The sequence below is a fragment of the Triticum urartu genome, chromosome 7A, assembly GCF_056163025.1.
Source record: "Triticum urartu cultivar PI428250 chromosome 7A, HENAU_Tu73, whole genome shotgun sequence".
NCBI lineage: Eukaryota > Viridiplantae > Streptophyta > Magnoliopsida > Poales > Poaceae > Triticum > Triticum urartu.
In genome coordinates this window covers 58,775,379-58,793,432 of record NC_141879.1, presented here as the reverse complement: position 1 = coordinate 58,793,432, position 18,054 = coordinate 58,775,379, and the positions used below count along the sequence as shown (strand labels likewise).

At 47.2% G+C, this 18,054-nt stretch overlaps 1 protein-coding gene across 1 annotated transcript; it reads right to left on the bottom strand.

The window, feature by feature from the left end:
- Window positions 1–4,317: 4,317 nt before the first annotated feature.
- On the bottom strand, window positions 4,318–6,730 carry LOC147957717 (uncharacterized). Its single transcript, XM_087531833.1, has 3 exons — window positions 6,401–6,730; window positions 5,889–5,940; window positions 4,318–4,526 (listed from the first exon to the last, which is right to left on the bottom strand). The coding sequence occupies exons 1-3, from the start codon at window positions 6,728–6,730 to the stop codon at window positions 4,318–4,320; spliced, it is 591 nt and encodes a 196-aa protein (XP_087387959.1).
- Window positions 6,731–18,054: the final 11,324 nt, after the last annotated feature.

Genomic DNA, 18,054 nt, shown 5'->3' with positions numbered 1-18,054 from the left:
ATTTTTGACAGATTCTGTTTTTTGTGTGTTGTTTGCTTATTTTGATGAATCTATGGCTAGTAAAATAGTGTATAAACCATAGAGAAGTTGAAATACAGTAGGTTTAACACCAATATAAATAAAGAATGAGTTCATTACAGTACCTTGAAGTGGTGTTTTGCTTTCTTTCGCTAATGGAGCTCATGAGATTTCTGTTGAGTTTTGTGTTGTGAAGTTTTCAAGTTTTGGGTGAAATCTTTTGATGGATTATGGCACAAGGAGTGGAAAGAGCCTAAGCTTGGGGATGCCCATGGCACCCCCAAGATAATCTAAGGACACCAAAAATTCAAAGCTTGAGGATGCCCCGGAAGGCATCCCCTCTTTCGTCTACTTCCATCGGTAACTTTACTTGGAGCTATATTTTTATTCGCCACATGATATGTGTTTTGCTTGGAGCGTCTTGTATTATTTGAGTCTTTGCTTTTTAGTTTACCACAATCATCCTTGCTGTACACACCTTTTGAGAGAGCCATACATGATTTGGAATATGTTAGAATACTCTATGTGCTTCACTTATATCTTTTGAGCTATATAGTTTCGCTCTAGTGCTTCACTTATATATTTTAGAGCACGGTGGTGGATTTGTTTTATAGAAACCATTGATCTCTCATGCTTCACTTAGATTATTTTGAGAGTTTTAAATAGCATGGTAATTCGCTTAAACAATCCTAATATGCTTGGTATTCAAGATTTGTAAAACTTTCTTTTGAGTGCGTTGAATACTAAGAAAAGTTTGATGCTTGATAATTGTTTCGAGATATGGAGGTAGTAATATTAGAGTCATGCTAGTTGAGTAGTTGTGAATTTGAGAAATACTTGTGTTAAAGTTTGTGATTCCCGTAGCATGCACGTATGGTGAACCTTTATGTGATGAAGTCGGAGCATGTTATATTCATTGATTGTCTTCCTTATGTGTGGAGGTCGGGACCGCGCGATGGTTAACACCTACCAACCCTTCCCCTAGGAGCATGCGTATAATATTTTGTTTTGATGAATTCTAAATTTTTGCAATAAGTATGTGAGTTCTTTATGACTAATGTTGAGTCCATGGATTATACGCACTCTCACCCTTCCACCATTGCTAGCCTTTCTAATACCGCGCACTTCTTGCCGGTATCATACACCCACCATATACCTTCCTAAAAACAGCCACCATACCTACCTATCATGGCATTTTCATAGCCATTCCGAGATATATTGCCATGCAACTTTCCACCGTTCCGTTTATTATGACATGCTCCATCATTGTCATATTTATTAGCATGATCATGTAGTTGACATCGTATTTGTAGCAAAGCCACCGTTCATAATTCTTTCATACATGTCACTCATGAATCATTGCATATTCCGGTACACCGCCGGAGGCATACACATAGAGTCATATTTTGTTCTAAGTATCGAGTTGTAATTGTTGAGTTGTAAGTAAATAGAAGTGTGATGATCATCATTTTTAGAGCATTGTCCCAAGTGAGGAAAGGATGATGGAGACTATGATTCCCCCATAAGTCGGGATGAGACTCCGGATGAAAAAAAAGAGGCCATAAAAAAAGAGAAAGGCCCAAATAAAAAAATGAGAGAAAAAGAGAGAAGGGACAATGTTACTATCCTTTTACCACACTTGTGCTTCAAAGTAGCACCATGATCTTCATGATAGAGAGTATCTCATTTTGTCACTTTCATATACTAGTGGGAATTTTTCATTATAGAACTTGGCTTGTATATTCCAATGATGGGCTTCCTCAAATTGCCCTAGGTCTTCGTGAGCAAGCGAGTTGGATGCACACCCACTTAGTTTCTTTTGTTGAGCTTTCATATACTTATAGCTCTAGTGCATCCGTTGCATGGCAATCCCTAATCACTCACATTGATATCTATTGATGGGCATCTTCATAGCCCGTTGATACGCCTAGTTGATGTGAGACTATCTTCTCCCTTTTTGTCTTCTCCACAACCACCATTCTATTCCACATCTAGTGCTATATCCATGGCTCACGCTCATGTATTGTGTGATAGTTGAAAAGTTTGAAAATTCTAAAGTATGAAACAATTGCTTGGCTGAAACCGGGGTTGTGCATGATTTAAATATTTTGTGTGATGAAGATAGAGCATAGCCAGACTATATGATTTTGTAGGGATAGCTTTCTTTGGCCATGTTATTTTGAGAAGACATGATTGCTTTGTTAGTATGCTTGAAGTATTATTATTTTTATGTCAATATTAAACTTTTGTCTTGAAACTTTTGAACCTGAATATTCATACCACAATTAAGAAGAATTACATTGAAATTATGCCAAGTAGCACTCCGCATCAAAAATTATCTTTTTATCATTTACCTACTCGAGGACGAGCAGGAATTAAGCTTGGGGATGCCTGATACGTCTCCAACGTATCTATAATTTTTGATTGCTCCATGCTATATTATCTACTGTTTTGGATAATATTGGGCTTTATTTTCCACTTTTATATTACTTTTGGGACTAAACTATTAACCGGAGGCCCGACCCAGAATTGCTGTTTTTTGCCTATTTCAGAATTTCGAAGAAACGGAATATCAAACGGAATGAAACCTTCGGGAATGTGATTTTCTCACCGAATATGATCCAGGAGACTTGGACACTATGCCACGAAAGCCAGGAGGTGGCCACGAGGGTAGGGGCGCGCCCTCCCCCCCAGGGCGCGCCCCCTGCCTCGTGGGCCCCCCGTTGCTCCACCGACGTACTCCTTCCTCCTATATATACCTACGTACCCCTGAACGATCAGATACGGAGCCAAAAACCTAATTCCACCGCCGCAACTTTCTGTATCCACGAGTTCCCATCTTGGGGCCTGTTCCGGAGCTCCGCCGGAAGGGGAATCCACCACGGAGGGCTTCTACATCATCATAGCCTCTCCGATGAAGTGTGAGTATTTTACCTCAGACCTTCGGGTCCATACTTAGTAGCTAGATGGCTTTTTCTCTCTTTTTGGATCTCAATACAATGTTCTCCCCCTCTCTTGTGGAGATCTATTCGATGTAATCTTCTTTTTGCGGTGTGTTTGTTGAGATCGATGAATTGTGGGTTTATGATCAAGATTATCTATGAACAATATTTGAATCTTCTCTGAATTCTTTTATGTATGATTGGTTATCTTTGCAAGTCTCTTCGAATTATCCGTTTGATTTGGCCAACTAGATTGGTAGTTCTTGCAATGGGAGAAGTGCTTAGCTTTGGGTTCAATCTTGCGGTGTCCTTTCCCAGTGACAGTAGGGGCAGCAAGGCACGTATTGTATTGTTGCCATCGAGGATAACAAGATGGGGTTTTTATCATATTGCATGAATTTATCCCTCTACATCATGTCATCTTGCTTAAGGCGTTACTCTGTTTCTTTAACTTAATACTCTAGATGCATGCTGGATAGCGGTCGATGAGTGGAGTAATAGTAGTAGATGCAGGCAGGAGTCGGTCTACTTGTCTCGGACGTGATGCCTATATACATGATCATACCTAGATACTCTCATAACTATGCTCAGTTCGGTCAATTGCTCAAAAGTAATTCATTCACCCACCGTAAAATACTTATGCTCTTGAGAGAAGCCACTAGTGAAATCTATGGCCCCGGGGTCTATTCTCTATCATATTAATCTTCCATCACTTTATTATTGCTTTGCTTTTTACTTTGCTTTTTATTCTACTTTGCATCTTTATATCAAAAAATACCAAAAATATTATCTATCATCTCTATCAGATCTCACTCTCGTAAGTGACCATGAAGGGATTGACAACCCCTAATCGCGTTGGTTGCGTGGAGCTATTTGTTTTGTGTAGGTACGAGGGACTCGCGCGTGGCCTCCTACTGGATTGATACCTTGGTTCTCAAAAACTGAGGGAAATACTTACGCTACTCTGCTGCATCATCCTCTCATCTTCGGGGAAATCCAACGCATGCTCAAGAGGTAGCAAGCGCCTCTTTCTCTACCAACGCTATTACTATCATCACGTAGTAGTAGCGTCCTATTTTCTCCCCACGCTACAACTAGGTTAATAGAAATTAGAAATAATAAAAAGAAGTCAGATGCAGTATTCATGGAAATCAAGACAAGTCTAGTGCAAATAAACTAAGTTCACAAAACCATCTCACAAACATTAACGACAATACCATATTTAATATAACCACACAATCTCACAAACTCATATATAGTAGTCAACAATGCATGGATAGATCATAGCTAATAGGTCTACTAGGTAGTCATACTAGCATATATATGGTTCAACAGCCACACGCATGCATATGTAGTTCTAGATGATATCGGTGACGATCATCATGCTCAAGTCTGGGCGGTGGGTGTTCCTGACAGTAATTAGGATTTCCTGTCCAACATGAAGATTCTTGCCGACGAGGAAGCTCTTCCACCCAACCGAGTTGAAGTGTGTGCGACCGTCCATGTCCACGCCGTACGCACAGGTGGTGACTGAGCCCCTCACGGTAAGGCGTATTCCGGCAGAGCCTTCTTCATTAGGCTTGATACCACAACTCGTCTTGATGTGGCCAGAACTCGCCGTCTACAGGGAGGAGCGGCTTAGCAAAGGTTGTGGTGTGCGTCGACTAACATGCCGATGGTGGCGTGCTAGTAGGCAACTGGGTCATTTTCTGATGTTGGCACCGCACCTACCGAGAAAAGGTAGAGGATCATACCGCCGCCGGAGATGGTAAACGACGCGGCAGGTTGATGGCCAGAGGCAAGGAAGCCTTGGTGTGGTGATTAACATTGCAGACTAGATAGTATATTTTAAATCGTTAACAGGTAAAATAATATCATATTCAGATTCTACATATTTTTCTAATCAAATTTCATATATAACATGTTAAATTTAGAGTTACGGTTTAGAAGATATGAGTATTTAAAAAAAATATTTGATATGTACTACGGGTTTAATGTTAAGAACATTAAGGGGTTTTTCATAAAATAGCATGACGGACTAAGAATACCTATTTCTTTTATTAGTAGGTATAGATTTGTTTGTTTTTGGATATTTTGTCTATGTCATTTGTTCTTTGTAGGGGGAGAAAATTTGATTGCAGTGTCTGTGTTTTTGTAGGTGTCCTAGTTGCATGTCAACCATCGACCCGCAACTAGGGGACGTTTGTTTGTAGGGCCCCAAGTTAGCAAGTTAATCATTCACTACTATAGAAAACCTTACTAGCGGCGCTGGTTTTTTGCATACGAGTAGCGTCGGCACCCGCGCTACTGCTAGGGCGCTACAGCTATTACTTAACAGTAGCGCGTTTCTAAACAAGCGCTGCAGCTAAAATACTTAGTAGTAGCGCCTCTTTCTCTACCAACGCTACTACTATCATCACGTAGTAGTAGCGTCCTATTTTCTCCCCACACTACAACTAGGTTAATAGAAATTAAAAATAATAAAAAGAAGTCAGATGCAATATTCATGGAAATCAAGACAAGTCCAGTGCAAATAAACTAAGTTCACAGAACCATCTCACAAATATTAACGACAATACCATATTTAATATAACCACACAATCTCACAAACTCATATATAGTAGTCAACAATGCATGGATAGATCATAGTTGATAAGTCTACTAGGTAGTCATACTAGCATATATATGGTTCAGCAGCCACACGCATGCATATGTAGTTCTAGATGATATCGATGACGATCACCATCCTCAAGCCTGGGCGGCGGGTGTTCCTGACAGTAATTAGGATTGCCTGTCCAACATGAAGATTCTTGCCGACGAGGAAGCTCTTTCACCCAACCGAGTTGAAGTGTGTGCGACCGTCCGTGTCCACGCCGTACGCATAGGTGGTGACGGAGCTCCTCGCGGTAAGGCGTATTCCAGCAGAGCCTTCTTCATCAGGCTTGATACCACAACTCTCAGATAGCCTCTTTGGCAATTTCTGAATAATAAAAACATATCAATTAATAAGTAGCCTCACACATTCTACACTATCAAAAGACAGTACTACATTTCTACTAAGAATGAATTCTACTAATAAGTATATATGGATTCTACACTATTAACAGTTCTTTGGATTCTACACGAAGCATATATATCATCGGATTCACTAAGCATATAGATCATCGGATTCACTAAGCATATAAGATTCACCAAGCATATATATCATCAGACTCTACACTAAGTATAAAAATAAAGCATATATATCATCGGATTCACTAAGCATATAGATCATCGGATTCACTAAGCATATAAGATTCACTAAGCATATATATCATCGGACTCTACACTAAGTATAACAATAAATCATATAAGATTCACTAAGCATATATATCATCGGACTCTACACTAAGTATAACAATAAAGCATATCATCAAATTACTACAGTAAATGCAACATACCATGATATGCCGATCAACCATGGTACTTGTCAGGCGGGTCACGAATGGCACCCCGACGAAGTCAGCACGTGGCGGAATGATGTCCCATAGGTTGCACACCTCCTCCTCGCTCAACCTCATTCTTTGAGCTACGATGGCTTCATCAAGTGGGTCGTCATCATCCTCATCATACTCATCATCCTCATCATCTTCATCATCTTCTGCTTTGTTGACATAAATGACGGCCAGCTTGGGTCTTTCTGTTCTGAAGGAGAAGCTGATCAACTCACCACCGGTGATACGCATGTGGGCGATGAAACGAACCCATCCATCTCCTCCCACCTGCGTCATATTTTGTCCTTTCTCGACCTCCATAGTGTAGGGGCCCCCCCAGGAGCCTCAAAGGTGACAGAGTCTCCGGTCAGCTTGTTGAATTCCGGCCTCACATTGCATGGGACGATATGTGTACAAAAAGCAAAATGATATATACATGATGCATTAATGCCAATAACACTAAAAACAAAATAGTGGTTATTAGTTTCATATAATTTATTACCGACGCATGAAGAAAACTAGACTCGAAGTAGATGCCGAACAGCGTGCCAGTTGCAAGGCCGATGGCGCACCTTAACTTGCACCGTCAACATGGTGGTGGTGGTGGTGGCGCCATTTCCCTAAAGCAAAATAACAACTAAATTGTAGTTCAGTTCAGAGCAATAACTCCTAAAGGGAAATACTACCAGAGCAATAACTCCTAAAAGGCAACTACACAAATATCAATTATGCATATCTCTGCAAGCATGGCAAAGCAGAGCAATAACTCTTCCATCCTCATCAAGGACAACTCCCAGCCCTGACACAAGGGTAAAAACACTTCAATCCTCATCAAGGACAACTGAACTAAGTGGATCAATCCAGGGGAACACTTTATATACTCCCACATCCAAAAGTTGAACCAGCTTAGAATCTTTCAAAACAGCACGACACAAGATTCACAAAACACAATAAGTAAACATCCATTCCACCTTTGGCATCCGATGCACAATAATTAAAATTATAAAAAGCAAACACCCCCCCCCCCCTTAGATCAGATACAACTCTCTGTCTCTTTGTGTTTTTTTCTGAAATTTACCAAAAATGGGCTCACTAACAACATCAGATGGATAGCGATTTGGGTCTACCGCTCTGGCCTCTATCTAATATGCCTGCTCTAGCCCAACTCAGGCCTGGTCTACGCCTCTGCGGCCCCTCCCCTTCATCAAGCGGCGCAACACTAAACAAAAGCCAAGGCAGGACAAGAGAGAGAACCCCTCTCTAAACCCTAGAACACTAGGCACCGCCACTGCCGCCACTGCTCCAGGGACAGCAGCCAAGGAAGAAGAAATCAAGCCTCCGCCATGCCGAAGGGTCAGTTCACACGCTCCCTTCAAGTGTGCGTGCCAAATCCTAAGATCTAGTAACATATAAGATGATATGTGATACTAATTAACAGTAGGATCTAGAGATGCATATATGATACTAATCCTATTAATCCATTGTCACGACCGGTTTTCCGGACATAAATTTCCAGAAAATGGCCGTTGTGCTCACCAGCCCCAGGATTACTGTTAGCTGATGAGGCACTAACTTGTTACAGAAATTCCAAGCAAAAGTACAAAATGTGTAGTACAAGACCATTGTGGCCTATGAGTACATCAAATGGTTTTCTAGTGGTCGATGTCGGAAGCGGTTTGTGAATCATCAGTGTATGGGACTCCATTTCCCACGGGAACAGCTGACCAGGTTAACTCCTATCTTCGCGAGGCTGCTATCACTGTTGCTTAGTTTCCGGGGCTGTCACCGCAACGCTCCTCTCCATGCAGAAATCTGGCCAAGACAATAGCCAGGGACAAGCCAGTGAGTACTTTGAATGTACTCGCAAACATTATGAACACTGGGATAATATAATTGATAATCATGCACTGAAATATTCTATGATCACATCGTCAGTCACAAATAAAATATCTTTTATGCATGCAAGCAGGTTATTTATATGCAACATGAATAAGAAATAATGGAGTGGGAAATAAAATGCCGCAGTACGGCGTCTGTGCGACACCACATAAAGGGCTTACAAAGTAAATAAATAACAAGCAATGCCATAGTCGGGCGTCTGAGCGACACCACATAAAGGGCTTAAAAAGAAATGCCATAGTCGGGCGTCTAAGCGACACCACATAAAGGGCTTAAAAGAAATGCCACAGTCGGGCGTCTGAGCGACACCACATAAAGGGCTTAAAAAGAAATGCCACAGTCGGGCGTCTAAGCGACACCACATAAAGGGCTTAAAAGAAATGCCACAGTCGGGCGTCTGAGCGACACCACATAAAGGGCTTAAAAAGAAATGCCACAGTCGGGCGTCTAAGCGACACCACATAAAGGGCTTAAAAAGAAATGCCACAGTCGGGCGTCTAAGCGACGCCACATAAAGGGCTTAAAAGAAATGCCACAGTCGGGCGTCTGAGCGACACCACATAAAGGGCTTAAAAAGAAATGCCACAGTCGGGCGTCTGAGCGACACCACATAAAAGGGCTTGAGAATAAATAATCACAATGAATATCCAGGAGGTAGAACCATCCCAGGGATACTCGATAATACAATAATGCAACGGGTTAGTCCATCATAAAATAATAATTGTGGTTCTCACAAGTCACCAGTCGGTATCCAAGTTTGGTTTAACAATTTCACCTCCGAAGACCGACATTAAGACCAACACTTGACCCATCCCAGACTGTAATCCTTAACCATGGACACGGCTATTCGAATAGGTTTAATCTCTGCAGAGGGTGTACTCTTTACCCACGAGTAACGGATTCCTTTAGTCCATCGGGACTAATTCCGTCTACGGCCTTTTAGTTGAAAACACGCCTAACTTGCACACACCAGCTTAACTCATCGGTGTCTGGAATCACCCACGACACTTGTTAAGCAAAACTCTAAGTGGGGAGGCTACAACCTCGCGTAGCATGGGATCAAATTTATATCGCGCGCTCTAAGGGGTGGCCTCCCCTCTCGGTCCCAACCGGAAACACCCATGCCCCCTGACCAGGTAGCATGCCTACCGGCTACAACCGATATCTTCCACCATGGCCTCTCTGTACGGTGTGTGTTGGAAAGGGGTTGACGACTTACTGAACCGTACCCTACCTGCGGCAGGGACGAGTTATAGTACGAGGCAAGTATGGGGGTTACTGGAACAAGACTCGATCTGCGGCCGACTCAGGAGGTTTATAAGTTCCCTGCATGACATGTATATCAAATATATTTCAACCGAAGAAATCACCACTCAATGTACCTTACCATGCCATACCGGACATAACCGTCCCGACGGGGACCGGCGACAAGCTCACGCCTACCCAAGGCCGAGGCTTTCCCAGATTCCTTTCTGGCATGCATGCAAGGCACATGAGGATGATTACCATCACAATAATATTCATTTCCAACAGCAAGGAAATCACTGATATGCTTCCATGCAAATGATCATGTCACATGAAATAACAAGTCCTCCGAAGTAAGGTGGTGTTATAAACGTGTCAAATAACACACCAAAAACATTATGCCAGGGTTCAGAATGCTTGCCTTTAAGTTGTGGAGGGGTGAGGTGCTCTCCAAAACTTTTGAAAGTTTCTTCTCTCTCTCCAAAATCCTATTTTAAAATATATTTGAATTAACACACATTTCAAAAACAGTACAAAAAAGTTGTTTGGAAAATTTTCAAATAAATCTTAAAATAAACTAGACCAAATTTGAGGAAGGTAGGAAAAAGAATCAACTCATTTGGAGTTATAATTAAAAAGTTATAGCCAGTCACAGTTCTGGTCAAATCGGTTTTTAAATTAAATGTATAAAAGAAAACGCTTCAGATAGAATACGCTTTCGGTGCAGGGTAAACATACTCGCGAGTTTTATGCTTCCACTTATCCAGCATGGACGGCGCGCGTCTCACTGACAGTGGGCCCGCCTGGCCCACTGGTCAGGTTTGACTGGTCTATTTCTCCCTCCTCTTCCTTTGGCCGAACGGAGGCGGGGCAACGGCGGTCGTCGCCGGCGAACGGTGGCTCCCCGCGGGTTCCAGAGGGTCTGGATGGATCCGTGACTCCAGCGCGGTCCTCCAGGTGGTCGCCAGGCCAGTGGGGACGGAGGGAGCTGCCGGCGGCGAGCTTCGCGGCGGAGGAGGCTTCGGGTGGATAGTGAGTTTGGGGCTGCGGTGGTCTCTGACCAAAATCGAGCGTGGGGTTGTACTCACGAGAGGGAGGGAGAGCTCTTGGTGGATAGAATGGAGAGGGGGAGGCACTGGTGGCGACGGAATCGGCCGGAACTTGGCGGCGGCCGAACCGGCCGGACTCGGGGAAGAAGGCCTTCCCTGGTCGATTGGCTGCCACTGGGGGCTTCCTGGAGACCGCTTGAGGCTACCTTCGTGCGGAGACGAGCTCGGGGCTCCTTAAATAGGCGAGGCAAGGCGGTTCCGCGGCGGCCGTGGATAAGCTCTCCGGCGAACCGCCTCTCTGTAGCTAGGGCGACGTGGCGGCGACGAGGGCTAGCAGACACGCTTGCGGATGAGCTCGCACTGCTCCAGGGGCCAGGTGGCGAGCGGGAGAGGCTTGGGCGGCGCTGCCCGTGGCAGAGGCGCACTGCCGACGCCGGCGTGCCGCCAAAAGTGCTCTGGCGGTGGCGCTGTAGGGCGCCAGGGCGGGCTGTCGTGTTGTGGCGAGGCGGGGAGTGCGTGGCAAGGTCCTGCCGTGTGGGCCAAGACAGGGGCGCGACGCGGCGGCTCGTGTGCGCGGCTGCAATTTGCGCGCTCTGGGCGCGCCCAGCGCACGCCCACCAGATGCTCGGCGAAATGCCATGGCATGCTAGGTGGCTCGGTTGGATCTGGGGGTTAGCAGGTCTAGGTTTGGGCTTGCAAGGGGATCAGTGGACAAGCTGGTTTGGTCAGGAGATCAGGTTCACAGTGCAAACCAAAAATTCATGCCAAAACAGATCATGCCCATAAGGTGTTTGACAAAATGCCAAGGGCACTTAGGCAAGTCTTGGAGTGGTCAAAAACTCCAGATCAGTGTCTCCTTAGATGCAAGAGAGAGTGGTAGGGTTAGTTTGGCAAAAGGAGAAACTTGTTAGTGCAAGTTTTACAAAACTTCAATTTTGGACAGGAAATAAATGGCATCATTTCATGAACCAAAAATGACCCAAAGGGTGCATGCTCCTGGACTTAAGGGTTTAACATGGAGGACTATAAGTAGGAGAAAGAATTAAGGGCTAAAGAGCAAGCAAAAATATGGTTTCTGTACAATCCATCATGTTGGACCAGAATGAAGATGAGGTTGAATCACTTAAAATTTGCAAAGAACAACACCAGGTTTTTGCATAAAGTGGAATAATAGGCTATTACCATCATCCCATAATTTTGGTGGAGGCTAGAAAGAATTATTTAAATGAGTTGTAGTGCAAAATTGCCCACTGGACCAGAGAAAAAAATTGGTTGTAGAGCTCAAAATATTTCATAAAATAAAGATGTTTTTGCACAAAAGTTATTGAATGACATCACATGACATCTCCAAATTTTTGTGGGAATTTTAAGTGAATCTATCAAATGGTTGTAGTTCAAATATGGCCATTTAACCTTGAAAAACCATTTTCAAGAAAGTAAAGATCAAGCAACTTAATTATTTAATTAGTTATATTAAATAAGGGAAAGTTTCTCTTGAGAGATTAAATATGTCCAATGACATATTTGAAAAGTTTTCTCTTTGGGAAAAACTCATCATAACAGGGAAGGAAATGATTTAAAAATCAAAATGGAGCTCAGAAATTCAAAGTTTTAATTCCTGGCAAAAATTTTAATTCATTAAAACAAGGCCAAATTTTTGGGGTGTCACATCCATATGTGATACTAATTAACAGAGGGGGCGGAGCGCCGCGTAGGGGCAGCAAGGGGAGTGGGGAGGCGGCCGACGACAGAGGGGGCGGCGAGAGGGGGGAGGAGCGCCGCGTAGGGGCAGCAAGGGGAGTGGGAAGGCGGCCGGTGACAGAGGGGGCGGAGGCGGCCGGCGACAGAGGGGGAGGAGTGCCGCGTAGGTGCGGCGGGAGGGGGGACGAGCATTGCTTAGGGGAGGACGAGCGTTACCTGCGGCGGCGGTGGCGCGCGTGGTGGCTGGGGTGCTGCTGCGGCAGCACCATCGGCTGGGGTGAGGCGGGGAGGAACCCTAACTGCGGCGGCGGTATCGGGCGGAGGGAGAGGATCGATGTGAGAGTGAGAGGGGTGCGGGGGGGGGGGGGGTTGTTTTTGTGTAGTAGTAGCACTGCGTACGGGCCGACGCTACTGCTAAGCCCACTAGCTGTAGCGCCCGTTCAATGCAAACGCTACAGCTAGGTGGGCTACCTTTTTTCCCCGCGTCCCACGTAACAGCAGCGCGGCCCAAGCTAACAAATGTTGCTGTTATTAAGTAGCAACAACGCGTTCTTTACCAGACGCCACTGGTACATACCAGTAGCATGGGGTATATAACCCACGCTACTGCTAAATGTCTACCTATAAGCATTTTCCTAGTAGTGATTGACTCGCAACAGGGGGTGTGGCTTCATATATCTTGCAGCCCAACTAGTCTTTTTCGAAACTCGACCATTTTGACTTGTAATGATGCCTAGTTGAAAGATCAATTATCCACTCGCAACTAGTAGGTGGTATGTGTGTTTGTACGTGCCCTAGTTGAAAGTCTACCATCGATTCAATACTAGGGAGAGGAGGATGTGTGTTTGTAGGGGGGTGTTTCAAGTTAACCACCTACTTGCAAATGGGGGCGGCACCTGTGTGTGTTTGTCGGGGGCCCCAGTTGCAAGTCAACCATCGACTTGCAACTGGGGGCGTGTTTGTATGGCCCCAGTTGCAAGTCAACCATCAACGGGCAACTAGGGGAGGGGAGTGTGTTTGTACGGGCCTCAGTAGCAAGTCAAGCATCGATAGCAACTGGGGGGCGTTGTCTGTATGTTTGTCAGGGGCCCCAGTTGCATGTAAACCATCGAATTGCAACTAGGGGGCGGCATCTGTGTGTGTGTTTGTTTGCGGCCCCAATTGCATGTCAACCATCGACTCACAACTAGGGGAGGAGAGCCTGTTTGTACTGGCCCACAGTTGCAACTCAACCATCGAGGCGCAACTAGGGGGAGGGGAAGTGTGTTTGTATGGGTCCCAGTTGCAAGTCAACTGTTGACTCGCAACTCGAGGCGGTCTCTGTGTGTGTGTCGGGGACCCCAGTTACATGTCAACCATCGACTTCCAACTGGGGGGCAGCACATGTGTGTGTTTGTCGAGGGCCCCAATTACAAGTCAACCATCGACTTGCAACTAGGGAGGGTGAGTGTTTGTACGGGCCCCAGTTGCAAATCAACCAATGACTCGCAACTAGGCGGGTGTGTTTGTCGGGGGCCCTAGTTGCATGTCAACCATCGGTTTGCAACTAGGGGCGGCATCTATGTGTGTTTGTCGGGAGCCCCAGTTGCAAGTCAACCATCGACTTGCAACTATGGAGGGTGTGTGTCGGTGTCAAAACCGACGGATCTCGGGTAGGGGCTCCCGAACTATGCGTCTAGGCGGATGGTAACAGGAGACAAGGGACACGATGTTTTTACCCAGGTTCGGGCCCTCTCGATGGAGGTAAAACCCTACTCCTGCTTATTAATATTGATGATTAGGGTAGTACAAGAGTAGATCTACCACGAGATCAAGGAGGCTAAACCCTAGAAGCTAGCCTATGGTAGATTGTTGTTCGTCCTACGGACTAAAACCCTCCGGTTTATATAGACACCGGAGAGGGCTAGGGTTACACAGAGTCGGTTACAATGGTAGGAGATCTACATATCCGTATCGCCAAGCTTGCCTTCCACGCCAAGGAAAGTCCCATCCGGACACGGGACGAAGTCTTCAATCTTGTATCTTCATAGTCCAGGAGTCCGGCCAAAGGTCATAGTCCGGCTACCCGGACACCCCCTAATCCGGGACTCCCTCAGTAGCCCCTGAACCAGGCTTCAATGACGACGAGTCTGGCGCGCATATTGTCTTCGGCATTGCAAGGCGGATTCCTCCTCCAAGTACTTCATATAAGAGTTTGAACACATGGATAGTGTCCGGCTCTGCAAAACAAGTTCCATATATTGCCATAGAGAGAATAGTATTTACATAGATCTAATCTTCTGACGTATTCCGTAGCGTGACATCACACCACGGCCAAGCCTTTACTCGAATCGTTTTAATGTCCCACCTCGGCGCGTTTAGCGAGGCAGTTTCCTTGGCACGTCTTGTCGAAGCAGAGATCGTGTCCCCTTATTCCGGGATTCTCATCAATACGGGCGTGGATAACCCAACCGGCCATTAATTACGGCGCTTGGGAGATAAGCGAGTTTTATCAGGCTGTTGGGGCGCATAGTCGCGTCCGCCCATATAAGGGGATAAGGATCCACCTTTTTATCCACGCCTTCTTCCTCCTTTGCTTATCCATTTCCGCGCACTCGAGCTCCAGCGCCCAAGTCCGCACTTCCCACCTCGACCTTCTCCAGCCATGTCCGGAGCGGGAGGCAAGTGGATGGTCTCCTCCGTCACGGAGGGACACATCAAAAAACTAAGGAAGGCCGGATACTTGGCCAACGACATCACGCACCGGCTTCTCGAAGAGGGGCAGCTCGTCCCCACCCCCGGGCCCCATGAGAGGGTGGTGTTCCTCCCCCATTTCCTCCGCGGACTGGGCTTCCCTCTCCACCCATTTGTCCGGGGGCTCATGTTCTACTACAGTCTGGATTTCCACGATCTGGCCCCGAACTTCGTCCTCAACATCTCGGCGTTTATCGTCATGTGCGAGGCTTTCCTCTGCATCCGCCCCCATTTCGGCCTATGGCTCAAGACTTTCAATGTCAAGCCAAAGGTGTTGCGCGGCAACCAGGCAGAGTGCGGAGGCGCCATGGTGGGCAAAATGCCCGACGTCCTATGGCTCGAGGGCTCCTTCGTGGAGACCCTAAAGGGGTGGTAATCGGGGTGGTTTTACATCACCGAGCCGCGCGACCCTGAATGGGTCGCAGCCCCCGAGTTTCGATCCGGACCCCCTACGAGACGGGCCTGTCGTGGGGTAAAAAAGGAGAGCTGACCAGACTCCAAACCTGCATCCAAAACCTGGTGGACAAGAAGCTTAAACTTGTTAATGCGGTCCAGGTTATGCTCATCCGCCGGATCCTCCCGTGTCAACGATGGGCTTTCAACCTGTGGGAGTTCGACCCGGCGCAGCACCGAACTCTGAGCAGGCTCTTCGACACGACGTACGAAGATGCCTGGAAGGCGCTATTCAAAGGCGTCAAGGCTCCCGCATCCGCTACCGAGGATCGCGGATTTAGCACGCAGCGTCACGCTAGTGCGGTAAGCCGTTTTTACCTTTTACAGGGTATTAGTTTTCACAATTTGACTATATGCGGGATCTAAGCTCCCTTACCTTTGACAGGATTGGCAGGAGACGTCCGGACGGATCAACTGTCCGGCTCCTTTGCCCGAGGACCCAGCGGACGCTCGCTTGGCGAAGCTGCTGGTTCCGGCACCCTCTGTGGTGCCGGAGAAGAAGGACAAGGTGAAGGCCACGGGGACTCGAAAGGGTGCCCGGCGCCTGGTGGTGTCGGATTCATCGTCCGACGACTCCGAGACGCACTCCTCCCGTGAAGACGAGGAGGAGGAAGAAGAAGCCTCTCCCCCTCCAGCGGGGGGAGGAAATAAAAGGAACGCCGCCCCAACTGGGGAGGCCGAAGGGTCCAAGAAGGGGAAAACCCTCCCTCCGGACTGCTCCACCAATGCCGACGACGGTGAAGAGGAGTGGCCGCTCAGGGCTAAGCTCCTGGCGAAATCGTAAGTATCCGGATACCGGAGTGATTCATAGTATTCCTTCATTGCACATCTTTTCCTTATGTTGAACATGATTATGCAGTCCACCCAAAGACCGGCTCGACGTGTCGTCGATCGGTTCCCTGGACTCGTCGGATGTAGATTCGCTTCCGACGGCCTCCTCCCCCCGCCCTACGGATGACGCCGAAGTGTTGTCCCAACAGGTTCCAAGCCAGGAGGAGGTGGTCCTGGAGGCGCCGCAAGGCGACCTCCCGGACTCCAGGAGTAAAGGGGATAGAACCCCCCAGGGCTCCAAGTCCAACCATGAGCCGGACACTGCGCCGGAATCTTCAACAGTTCTGGACTGCGGCAGGTGACCTCCTTCCAAGAGGAGCAAGCCAACTGAGCCGGTGGCCCCCATCCAACCGGAGGTGCCTGACAATCTGCTGGAGGTGCTTAACGGCGCCTCCATCGACGAGGAGCACCGTACCGTGATGAGTACGGTGATCCAGAAGGTTCAGTCCGCCAAGAGCGGACTGACCGAAGCTTGTGCCAGCCTTTTAACAGGCTTTGAGGTATGTAAAGAATATCTAAAAATATTACCGCATAGACAGTAGCCCCTGATGCTCTGTTTGGCGTTCGGAAAGAAAAGCCGAATAGAGGATCTAATATCGTTCGTAGGAGTCTAACAAAAGTAAGTCAATATGCGTATGCAGGCTTCGCTGCTAGCGTCCGCCGCACTGACTGCAGAGGTGGGCACGCTGAAGCAGAACCTCGATCGGTCCGAGAACGAGCTCGGCCTTGCCAAGAAGCGGCTCAAGGAGAAGGAAGGTAAGTAATACCTTATATAAGTAAAAAAATATGTGGTTGCAAAAAATGACAGGATCAACGTGCTATTGCAGGGGCACGACCGAGGTGGCGACCCTGAAGAACCGCTGTCCGAGGCCGAAGACAAAGCGGCGGCGGAGCGCACAGCGCGAGAGAAGCAGGAGGCGTGGGTGGAGGAGGTGCAGAAAGAGCTCTAGGCTCTCGTGAAAAACACGAGAGTTTGGAGCTTGACTCAAAGACGCAAGCGTCTGAGCTTGCGGCAGCCCTCGAAAGCGCAAAGTCTGCCAAGGCCGAAGCCCAAAAAGCCCTCCAAGAGATTGAGGCGATGAAGAAGATAGCAGCGGGTAAGGCATTCATATGCAAAGTAAGCATGTGAAAGTGAATTACTTGTTACTTACCCGAATCCGGAGCTCTCTAGGAGCATTCGCAGATTTGCCCCGCAGCATGTCCGATGTCGCCGCATTCTATCGAGCCGAGGAGGGCAGCTCGACGGAGAAGGTGTTCTGGTCTCAATATGCTGAGGTCGGACACCCGATGCCTTTGAGCGACCAGTTGAAGCAACTGGTCGAGCTCCACAAGGTGGCCGAACAGGCCCTGAAGGGCTTTATAGTTCGGCTGTGGCCTGGAGAGGCCCTGCCTGGGAGCTACTTCGGGCTGGTGAGGCGGCTGGTGGACGCCTGTCCGAGGCTTGAAGTCGTCAAGCGCTCCGTCTGCATCGAAGGTACCGGTAGGGCGCTTGCCCGTGCTAAAGTGCACTGGGGCAAGATGGATGCGGAGAAGCTGGTGAAGGACGGGCCGCCACCGGGCAAGGAGCATCGCGTCCCGGAAGCGTATTATGAGGGCATCCTGAAGGGTGCCCGCCTTATAGCGGATGAATGCTCCAAAGATGTAATTTTTGAGTAAACTCGCATTTGTGATCCTGTATGCTGAAAACTTGTTCATATGCGCTAAGCAAAG